At 51.9% G+C, this 10,507-nt stretch overlaps 5 protein-coding genes across 5 annotated transcripts; all 5 read left to right on the top strand.

Moving 5' to 3' along the window:
- Positions 1-2,267: 2,267 nt before the first annotated feature.
- CC77DRAFT_1033276 (NAD(P)-binding protein) lies at positions 2,268-3,435 on the top strand (the record flags this gene model as incomplete). Its single annotated transcript, XM_018526788.1, has 5 exons — positions 2,268-2,298; positions 2,361-2,440; positions 2,506-3,097; positions 3,150-3,188; positions 3,242-3,435. 5 exons carry the CDS (start codon positions 2,268-2,270, stop codon positions 3,433-3,435), a joined length of 936 nt encoding a protein of 311 aa, XP_018383391.1.
- A 646-nt stretch (positions 3,436-4,081) lies between these two features.
- CC77DRAFT_1042521 (hypothetical protein) lies at positions 4,082-4,666 on the top strand (the record flags this gene model as incomplete). The annotated part of the gene is made up of 1 exon (XM_018527273.1): positions 4,082-4,666. Exon 1 carries the CDS (start codon positions 4,292-4,294, stop codon positions 4,664-4,666), a length of 375 nt encoding a protein of 124 aa, XP_018383390.1. The 5' UTR covers positions 4,082-4,291.
- A 628-nt stretch (positions 4,667-5,294) lies between these two features.
- CC77DRAFT_1011194 (hypothetical protein) lies at positions 5,295-5,982 on the top strand (the record flags this gene model as incomplete). The annotated part of the gene is made up of 2 exons (XM_018523694.1): positions 5,295-5,318; positions 5,425-5,982. The coding sequence occupies 2 exons, from the start codon at positions 5,295-5,297 to the stop codon at positions 5,980-5,982; spliced, it is 582 nt and encodes a 193-aa protein (XP_018383389.1).
- Positions 5,983-6,205: 223 nt separating this feature from the next.
- CC77DRAFT_1022839 (DUF1692-domain-containing protein) lies at positions 6,206-8,095 on the top strand. The gene is made up of 4 exons (XM_018525552.1): positions 6,206-6,400; positions 6,560-7,117; positions 7,170-7,898; positions 7,964-8,095. Exons 1-3 carry the CDS (start codon positions 6,316-6,318, stop codon positions 7,712-7,714), a joined length of 1,188 nt encoding a protein of 395 aa, XP_018383388.1. The 5' UTR covers positions 6,206-6,315; the 3' UTR covers positions 7,715-7,898; positions 7,964-8,095.
- A 100-nt stretch (positions 8,096-8,195) lies between these two features.
- Positions 8,196-10,499, top strand: CC77DRAFT_1052326 (hypothetical protein; the record flags this gene model as incomplete). Its single annotated transcript, XM_018527695.1, has 2 exons — positions 8,196-8,913; positions 9,068-10,499. The coding sequence occupies 2 exons, from the start codon at positions 8,196-8,198 to the stop codon at positions 10,372-10,374; spliced, it is 2,025 nt and encodes a 674-aa protein (XP_018383387.1). The 3' UTR covers positions 10,375-10,499.
- Positions 10,500-10,507: the final 8 nt, after the last annotated feature.

The following is a 10,507-nucleotide window of genomic DNA, read 5'->3' as shown; positions in this document are numbered from 1 at the left end:
GCGCATCTCATCCGAACGCGTGCATCCTCTGAGCGAGTTCGTCTTTCTTATGGTTCATCGGCGCGCCTTGCGCAGAACTACGCGAGTGCGGGACGACAATTATGAAATCTTGCTTTTCCAGTCTTCTCAGCCCTATTTTAGAGCGCGCTCGAGGATCGCGTATGGGCACGATCAATTACACAGCATGGTCCTCCTGCTGTTGCATCCGTATGCTGTAGATTGTGGTCCCTCTTCGGAGGTCGTCTACTCCTACGCGAGATGCACACGTGAATGAGACGTGAGGAGATGAACTGCTCTATTTGCAAGCGCGTTTGGCCGAGGCAGCTAGTGCTCAAAAAGAACGCGGTGAAACACGTCGGCACGTGACGCGCTAACACTTGTGATCGTGCCCGCGAAACACGAGTCAAACACCTCACGATTCCAGTCACATCGACGCTCCACACAAACTCTCTATCATCGGGAACCTCCGATGCCATCTACGCATCATCGCGGTTACGGTCTAGGCAGCGACACGCTATCCAACGATTATCTAGGTCCGGCCTGCAGTCTAACGACCTTGGCGACAACCCTCACCGTAAGATGCACTGTACAATACTAAACTACCGTTCTATCTCTATTCCCGCAGATGCGCGTACTCACTTGTCCTTCTTAGCATCTGACCTTCTGCATACACTTCTGTCTAATCCCACGCTCATTGTTCGATTTTCCTGTTACCCCACCTCCACCGGTGAAGATGTCCATACAAGGCAGAAGGTGTTAGTGTAAGAGTCGGCGTTATCCGTAACTTAGAGACACAATTCTCTTGCGTAAAGACCTATCGGCCCCTTTCTGCCTTGAACAATACATGCCAACGATGTCTGCACCTAGGGCGATGAGTAAACTGCTTCCCTCGGACCGAAGTCGACAGAAAGCATTCGTCAGACAGCTTACTATCATACACCCACGTGATGTGTATGGCACTTCTGGAGATCCAATGCTCGCGCCTTTAGCGATGAAGATTTAACCTGGTTCCTGTGGCGTCATGCAACCATTGAGCCTCACCGGTTTTGGCCCCATTTCCCTATCTCGGCAACTCCCCGCTGCCTCCTGGCCCTCTGCTACAATGAACGATTGGTGGAGGCTTCCCCTACCTAGATTCTAGCCACCAACGGTTTGTCGGTCTGGACGGCCCTGCAGAGCAACACTACCCGGCCGCTAGATTCTCATTCGTGTAGCCGAGCTACTATACCGAGGACCTCGCACGAGGCCTTCACAACCGAGAAACTGCAGTTTGGCTAGAGATGCGGTCGCATCGTTGTGTAGGGCTAGCCCTACGGGCCCACTTTCATAGGTAGGTTCCGCTTCCGCTGCAACAATTCCGGGACTTTGGATTCCTTCGTACGATACGATCCGTCTCTCAACTACTGGGACGTGGGCCATGACTGAACGTTAAGCTAGGACCTCAATTGGCTGGAGCTCACTTCCTAGTTGCATGATCGCAGGACATCATTACGCACGGTCTCAATGCCTGTCTGGCTTTCATTCGTCGAGGCCAGAGCTTTCTTTCATCGATTTCATCTCTAGTCCTTTGGCGAGACGCAGAGCTTAGGCCTCTATTCCTCTCTTTCCGGCATTTATCCCACGTCCGTAACAGGTGTGCCATCTCTTCCACTGTATCACATGTTCAGCCAAGAGCCATGAAACGTTCATACACACCAGACCAGCGAATCGGCCCCTTTATATCGGCTGGCGACCAGCGTTCTAGCGGAAGAGGCGTTGGAAATAGGCAACTGGTCCTAAGAGGCTAAGAATTCCGCCCTCAGCCCTTCACCATATCTCGCCACGCCTACCTCCGAACATCCTTGAACGTTACAGAAGACGGTGGCAGTCGTTCTCCCACCATGCTAGCACTAGACTGGGCTTGAGGAGATTTCTTGACACAACAGGCTTTCCGTCTGTTACTTTACGCTTCAAAACATGCTCATTGGTAACGTCACTTCCACATACGTCTACATTGTAAGCGATGTCCCAATGAACGCCGCTTTCCAGCATTATTGGAACATTTCAGGCCGGCTGCTATGATCTGTGCGTCCCATTCACCGTCTTCACTGATCCAGTGCCACCCTTGTGAGTCACGGGCCTCTATATCATAACAATGAGGGTGTTGATGGGCACAATATTGAAGCCCGACTTACGTCTGAGCTCTGTGGGACAGAAGTTACAGAGTTGAAGTCATAAGTCCACATCCCCCAGAATATTCATTCGACTGAACAAAGCTTGGTGAAGCAATGTCCAGCAATATGCGCGTCGCAATAGCAGGTAAGGCATCCGTTCGACAAGCAAGAACACCACTCGTGCAGACATCCTTCTTACGTTTGCAGGTACCTCTGGCCTAGCACTCTTGATCGCCCAGGAGATCAATAACTCGACGAGCCACCAGCTGATCATCCTATCACGGACTGTAAGTGCCTCAGGGGAATTATATACCATATTTTGACTACAAGGAGCCGCACTGATACTCATCAGCATCAAACAAGCCTCATAGCGTCCGGCTATAACTGTCAAGCTGTGGATTACAATAACCCCGCTTCGCTTCAACACGCGTTAATGGGCGTTGACACAGTCATCTCAACTGTCATGGGCAATCCACAACTCCGCCTCATAGAAGCGGCTGTACAGTGCAGGGTACGCCGCTTTGCGCCTGCAGAATTTGAAGGCCAGCCAGGTTTGCGAGGCCAGAATGCGTTGCTCGATCGGGGACGCAACTCAGCTTTGGCTTTGTTGCATCATTATCGCAGCCATATGCAGTATACGGTTTTCGTTTGTGGCATACTATACGAGCGCTTCTCTGTAAATGGGATGATATCTCATCGCCTCGGGGTCAACAGCGGCTATGGTAACGAGGGGGAGTTCATTGCCGACCCCCGGCAGATGACTTCCATGGCGCCAATTTACGACGCAGCCAACAATCTCTCATCGATATGCTTAACCTCTGCGTACGATGTGGCACAATTCGTGGTTCGTGCCCTCGACATGCCTACATGGCCTTCTGAGATGAGCATGTGTGGTGAGCGCATGACTGTTCATGCTTTGGTCGAAACCATCAGGGCGTGTAGAAGTAAATATAGTCCATCCTTGCCCGAAGAGACGGTTTGCTAAGATATTGTTAGACAGACCCTGGGCTAGCATCGATTACCAAGCCCCCGCGAGTAAGTAAACAGCCTTGTACAGACGCACACTCAGATGCTGACGGACTACATAGACCTTGAGTACCAGATGACAATGGCTCAATTGGGAGGAGACACCGCTGGACAAAGGCGGCTCGCACCGCTCCTTGCGACAGCAGAGGGGCGCTACGATTTCGTGGTGCCCGCCTATCTCAACGCTGTTTACCCAGACATTCAAGTAACTCGCTTCCAGGACTGGTTTCTGCGTAACTGGGCCTCGATCCCATGAGCAGCGACCGTTACCAGAGCCTTTCGGACGTTCGACAATACTTCCAAGCCGAAGAATACCCGCACAACCCTGAACATCCTTGAAACTCGGGCAGGCCGTTGATCCTTGGAAATTCAACAACTTGAGATGGGGCTCCAAACTTCACTCTCCTCACTTCTCTTCTACTCTACTTTCATTCTCGAGCCTGTTTGGTTTACGAATTTGAGGCTTGTCATTGGATCGAAATCTTCGTGTTACGCTTAAGCTATGGTTGTGTTGACGATGGGTTTCTGTCTGCAATTGCGATATATAATCACTTTAATCCTTCCAAGGTTGCCGATTGATGTCGTCGTCGTTCATTACAAGGGTTGTGAGGTTCTGACCAAGGTTGGTGTCGCTTAGGCCTGAGACACTACCTGGTACGCCTCCACTCGGCCAACACCACACGCGACACTTTGCGGCTCGCTCCTTCCGAAGCATAGACGGCGCTAACTAGATTTGCAGAAGCATACCCGATCTGCGATGATGTGAGAAGGGCCTGGTCAGAGTTTGACGTGAATCTTCGATGGAGAATTACATCAACTCGACGTCACCGGTGGGGCTTCAGTTCCCCGCTACCATAATAAAAGTCCAACGCGCCTGAACATTCGTTTCTTTTCAGTATCACAACCACAACTTCTATCACATTTTCAACACCAAATCTAAATTCTCTACGACTTCAACTCCCTCTCCATACCAACAACGTAAGTTTAATTCCACCGAATGGTGTGGTAGACAGTTTCGAAGTTGTCATTTTCGGCGCGAGACTCGAAACTCACCAGCATGCACGCGTCTGTTTTTCACACACTGACATACATACAGCACAAACACATTCAAAATGGTCTCTTCTCAGCAAGGCTACTCCAACACCACCACCGACATGAAGGGTAACACCCAAGCTGTCAACGAGGCTCAGTCCAACCTCCCTCTCCCCGAGCAGCCCCCCGTCGCCTCAGACTTCAACTCCGCCGATGCTAGCACCGTAAACGTTGGCTCCGGTCGCCAAGAAGCTTCTTTCTCATCAGGTGGTGGTGCCATCCGCGACCCCGCTGTCGGAGCTGGTGGTGTTGCCGGACGTGAGGCTAAGGATGGACTTGGCGGCATTCCCAACGATGCTGTCTCTCGTGAGGCGAAGGACCACTCTGGTCTTGCCGACACAACTGGCAAGGACTACGGATACCCCCAGAAGAACGACCCCAGCGGCAAGCAGTAGAGTACTGTACGAGAAGGAGTAATAAGATACCCGAAGCATAATGGGCGTTTTCACGATTACGATGGCCACTATCACTGCGTTTAGTAGCCGGACTGCAAGAGCAGTCTTACGATAATCAATGAATGAAATGAATCAACAAGTCAACATTCCGACATGTGCGTACTATGAAGTTGCGAGAATGACGAGTGTGTTGATTAATACCAGCATCCCGTGTGTTTTATGTGATGTTGACGCCAGATACACGAGATAATGACAAGTGCTCGCGTGCATCACACGTAGCAACAGCGCCTTGCCGAGTAGTACCCGTTCCTGACGCCATCTCAGCCGCAGCATGCATGCATGCCCAAGTCTAGTACACGAACGGTGGATTCTCTGCCGGTTTCCGATCTACGGCCGTTCGACCAGAGCGGGGTCGTTTTGGTAGGGCTGAAGCAAGGTGGGATGTTTCGATGTGACGAGGTCATGACGCAAGTACACTGGGGCGTGAGGGCTGGAGGTATACATACGACGGCTTGCACCGTACCAAAGTATTTCACATCACTCAAACCAATATAGTTTCTTCATTTCAATCGATTGAACGACACCCAATTTCAACGACCACCTCTCAAGAACCTATAATCGCATCAATATGTCGGCTTCGCACGGACAGAAGGTATGCTCTGCCCCTTGCGCTTTCGTGTTGTACCTTGCGGTCTTATCATGACCTCATGTGACATGTTATAACATCCGTGAAACTCTCACTAACTCTCTACTCTCAGGTCACTACCGACCCCGCATCCAAGATTCCTATCAATGAGGGTGTTGGCACCGTAACTTCAGACTCTCTAGCAGGCGAGTCTCTGAAGAACTCTGGCTCCTTTGGCGAGGGCAACCCTAAGGCTGCAGCAAGCAAGCAGCCATCCTCATCAACCACCACGAACACCACCGACACTACCAACGCCACTAAGCTCGATGCCGCTGTTAACGCCGAGGCGCGCGACGCACAAGAAGGATGGAATGAGGAGAAGATCATGAGCTCAGGCAAGGGTCTGAGCGGTGCTTCATCAGGAGGTGCGGCTGGCACAGCACCAACCGGTCTTGCTGCTGGAAAGAATGTCGACCCAAGCGTCCTTCAGCCCAAGGGCGCCAACTTGACAGAAGATCCCAACATGAGCGGCAACACCAAGTTTGGTGAGATCGGTACAAAAGACGACCCTGCTAGGCAAGCAGAGCTCGACCTCTCCAAGAGGACTGCAGCTAGTGCTGGGGTTGAAAACAAGGACCTGGCCCAGGGCGGCGACAGCAAGTTCAGCGCCTTGGGAGACACTACCGCTTGAGAGATGGATTTCCCATAGCGATGAATTTATCATAGATTAGCGAAGTATAATTAATGAACACATAATGATTTGCAAGCTTAGTTGATGGTTAGTATTGAATGCGACAAACTCGAGGGGTGAAACCAGCACGTGGCGGGGGTTTCCAAATCGGGCCTCTTCCGCGGGCACGGACGCGGGCCGTTGCAGCACCCAAAGGTGGCCTTTCGCGACGCGGCATTAGCCCCAACTGTCAATGTCATTCATTAATCCATCTACGCTTCTTTCCTCTACCTAACAGTCCACCGAACCGACATTGGGTCTGCAGTACCCCGATTGCACATTTGAGTGCCCACCATGAACGGCTACGGCGACCATGGGCACGAGGAGGACCCGTTTGGGCCAGCAAAGGGTGGAATCGTATCAAGTTTCGATGCATTCCGTAAGTGTTCTCTCGCACACTGATCGCAGGAAGAAGACCAGACCAACGAGAGTCATCATGGTCTCGATATGTAGATACATGTAGTGATGCGACCTCTCAGGCCCACGCGACAACATGCTTCGTACTAAATATCACCTCACGGCTGACGCTTATCTACAGCGAAAACCAAAAAGACATACCTCGTCCAAGGTCGCAACTCCTCCGCATGGACAGTAACGCTTATATTGACATGCATCTACCTCTCCTGGTCCGAGATATCGCGCTGGTTCGCTGGCACAACCTCGCAGTCATTCGCCGTCGAGAAGGGCGTATCCCACGACATGCAACTGAACCTCGACGTGATCGTAGCCATGCGCTGCGCTGATCTTCACGTCAACATGCAAGACGCTGCTGGTGACCGCACCCTCGCCGGCGAACTCCTGCGCAAGGACCCAACATCATGGTCGCAATGGACTGGCAAAAACATTGAGAGTGGAACGCACGAATTGGGCAAAGAAAGCGGCAAGCAGGCACCTGGATGGGAAGAGCTTTGGGATGTCCACGAGCAGTTGGGCAAGGCGCGGAAGAGGAAGTTCAGCAAGACACCCCGGGTGCGCGGTCAGACTGACAGTTGCCGTATCTACGGAAGTCTGATCGGAAACAAGGTCCAAGGTGACTTCCACATCACGGCGAGAGGCCATGGATACATGGAGTTTGGAGAACATCTGGACCATTCCTGTGAGTACAAGGAGTTACGGCTCGCGAAGACACTCCCACTAATGTTCAACAGCATTCAACTTCTCTCATATCATCCGCGAAATGTCTTTTGGCCCGTACTATCCCTCTCTCGTCAACCCCCTCGACTCCACTATCGCTGTAACACCAACACCGGATGATAAGTTCTACAAGTTTCAGTACTACATCTCTATCGTGCCCACCATCTACACCGACGACGCTTCGATGATTCCTCTCCTCCAAGCAATCACGTCCACACAGGACCACCCTGCCTCGAACATCTTCCACACCACGCACGCCATCAAGACCAACCAATACGCTGTTACTTCACAGTCTCACAAAGTACCAGAGACCTACGTACCCGGCGTGTTCGTTAAATTCGATATCGAGCCGATTATGCTGGCCGTGGTAGAAGAGTCGGGAGGCTTCTGGAGGTTGATTGTCAGGCTGGTCAACGTAGTGAGTGGCGTTATGGTAGCTGGAAGCTGGGCGTGGCAGATGTTTGATTGGGGAAGTGAAGTTCTGGGTAAGAGGAGGAGAAGAGGCGATGGCGTTGGTGTGCTGGGGACACCGTCTGTGGAAAAGAAGAGCTGGGATTAAGGAGAAGAATCGATACGAAGGAGAATGCATTCAATGGCGTTCAGGGCATGGGAACATGAGTTTCATTTTCGGGTCTTGTGAGTATGCAAATATACTAGTTATGAATATCTTAAGCTGCACCGTTCATCGACAGAACATGGTATGGGTGATGGAAGGTAGATGGTGAGATGACGATTGCACAACGGTATGTTTCGCTCACTCTTTTGACGTCTACAATAGGCAAAGACATAGCTGACATCATAGAACCAGCGAGTGCTATGGCTAGGCAACTCTTGCAAACTACGCCTTGCATCTCAGGCTTTCCCTTACTTTCCATTTTGATTTGTCGCTTGGCGCGTTTGTACCACAACGCGGTACGCGACTATTTCTCACTTGGATTTGCAGCACCATCAATTCTCCATAACTGTTGTTTTTCTCGCCAAACACTGACAATACACCACACCCCACTTTCGATTCGAATTAACTCAGCTTGATCGTAACTATGTCGTCGCCAAGCCAGCCACCAGACCGAATTGATTCGCACTCTCAAGATGGGACTCAATCGCGCGAGCCAGCCCAACCCCGGAGGACGGCTTCTGCAAACGACCTTAATCAAAGCGCCTCACTGCAAACTATCAGGCTGGCGGATGGTCCAGGAAGCGGACACGTGCTCGTTAACAGAGAATGGTTGTCGAACGATGTCCGCGGACGTGCTGACCAGGGCCCTCAAACGGAGACGTTGCCGCAATCCTCAGAGCAGCGTCCTGAAGATGCAAGAATGCGACATGGAATCATTGTACCGCATCGGCGAGTTCAACGGCACCAACGGCACATGGATCGAACCATGCGTGTGAGCGAACAACAGCAACAAGATGCACTTCGTCCAGAACGAGCTAGACTGCTGGATATAGACCTGCAGCGTCTTTGGCTACCAGTTTTTGGTCAAGACGCGCCGCTAAACTCAACTCAACAGCCAGCCCAGTCTGGTCGGCCTCGGAGCTACATGCCCTCTCTTCGATCCCAACCTGAGTTCTATATGACAGGAGTGACAGCTGTCGACACTGCAGCGGAGCCTGTTGCCAATGATGCCGAATGTACAATATGTCTGGAACCTCTCTCAGATGATGTGGTCAAGTTCCAGGCTTGTGGTCACATGTTTCATACAGTCTGTGTACAGAGTTGGTTCGATCAGAGCGCGCCGCGTACGGGTCATAAGCGAGGTACTTGCCCGAACTGTCGACACGAACTGTATGGTAAGTATGCCTGTGCGAACTGCATGGGAGACATACGCTGACTTCGTACACCTACATTCAGAGCCAGACCCACGATTTGGGCGTACGGCGCCGCCTCAGAACGTCGAACTGCCAGTGATAGGTCGTGGCCAATTGCATCCCATATCTTCTCCTAATCGCGAACCATTCGGCCACCGCGAAGAAGCAGCTGCTATTATACGACCATCTAATAGCGATCGCCGCAGGCAGGCCAATGATGGCATTCAACGACGTTTGGTGGGAGTGGAGCAACAGGAGCGTGCTGAACAAGCCCTGGCTGTCACTCCGCAGCAGTATATCACTAATCGTCGAACACTGCAGGGCGAACCCATCCGTATAGACCGGCGTCCTCGCGCTGTTGCCTTGGAGCATGTGAGAAATGATCCTCCAGCTCAAGAAGACGCGGATAGTCTTCCCCAAAGGACATCAAGTCTCCCTCACGGGGGAACTATTCGCCGTCAGCAGGCTAGTGAAATTATGACTGATGCATTGCGGATTAATGAATCTCCCAGAAATTCGCAACTTGACAATGGACGGGCGAACTCAGACACGTCGGACCACGTTTCCAATGTTGGTGGCCCTTCTGGGACACCATCGACGCCGCTGGGAGCCTCCGGGACGCCAACACCGACAGTGAACACACAATCAGTACAACCACGTGAGTCTCGAGCCACTCTCGCAGCACGTGCGATCGCACAGCGCCGCTCTCTACTACTGGAACCAGATCTGAACAACAGAGACGCAGATCCTCCACAGACCGTACGACGTTCAGCATCAAGTTCTCAACATACGACAGCTAATGGAAACCGTGACCCTGTATGGCTTCCTGATTTCCATGGCCATCCGAGAGTCATCAATCCACAGCCTGAGCTTACACCGACTGAACGCGCTATTCGTGACCTTCAACAGGAACAGAGCTTGTTGTTGGATCGTCTTCGTGAGGTCCAAGACCAACTAGGTCGGCACCTGCAAGCAGCAGATGCCTCTAGAGAGCGTACGACTGTAGTGCGTCGACCCGCTCCAAATCACTTTCCACGTGAAGCACAGGATGATTTGTCAACTGGGCGGCCACCACCAATCGCAATTCCTCACCTTGCTGATCCAGCGTTTCCTGACTTGCGATCGGCTCGCGAGTTCCCTGATCGAAGGGCTATAGGCTCAGGAATTAGTATATGGTCGGCTGATTATGTTAGCACAAGGGAACGCAACAACGAGACACAAGCACCTGGACGGTTACTTCCTTCCCTCTCGAACCACTCTGGCAACAGGCCAATCGCCGAACCGCCCGCCAGGATTTCAAGCAGCAATGAAGAAATCTCATCATCCCTGGTAAGCACATATCCTGCGACGTCATCAGATCAACAGCCTGCATCAGCAGACAACTTGGGATCGAGATCAAGATTCAGGTAGCGAGCCGAGGAGGTTCTAGAGCGTATAAGCCGTGAACAGGCAGACATGGAGAGGCTAATATCGAATAGCATGTCTTTGGATCAGTCTCTCGTACCTGCACTCACTGATGACGATACTCCAGAGGCACCGCAGT

The sequence above is a fragment of the Alternaria alternata genome (assembly GCF_001642055.1).
Source record: "Alternaria alternata strain SRC1lrK2f unplaced genomic scaffold CC77scaffold_17, whole genome shotgun sequence".
In the NCBI taxonomy this organism is placed as follows: Eukaryota; Fungi; Ascomycota; class Dothideomycetes; order Pleosporales; family Pleosporaceae; genus Alternaria; species Alternaria alternata.
This window is presented reverse-complemented; position numbering and strand designations above follow the sequence as displayed.

What these genes read in the sequence shown, in the direction of transcription:
- CC77DRAFT_1022839 (XM_018525552.1), top strand. Translation starts at nt 6,316, where the DNA reads ATGAACGGCTACGGCGACCATGGGCACGAGGAGGACCCGTTTGGGCCA. An exon ending in ATCAAGTTTCGATGCATTCC is followed by an intron (nt 6,401 to 6,559) that starts GTAAGTGTTCTC and finishes GCTTATCTACAG; the next exon opens with CGAAAACCAAAAAGACATAC. An exon ending in AGAACATCTGGACCATTCCT is followed by an intron (nt 7,118 to 7,169) that starts GTGAGTACAAGG and finishes AATGTTCAACAG; the next exon opens with CATTCAACTTCTCTCATATC.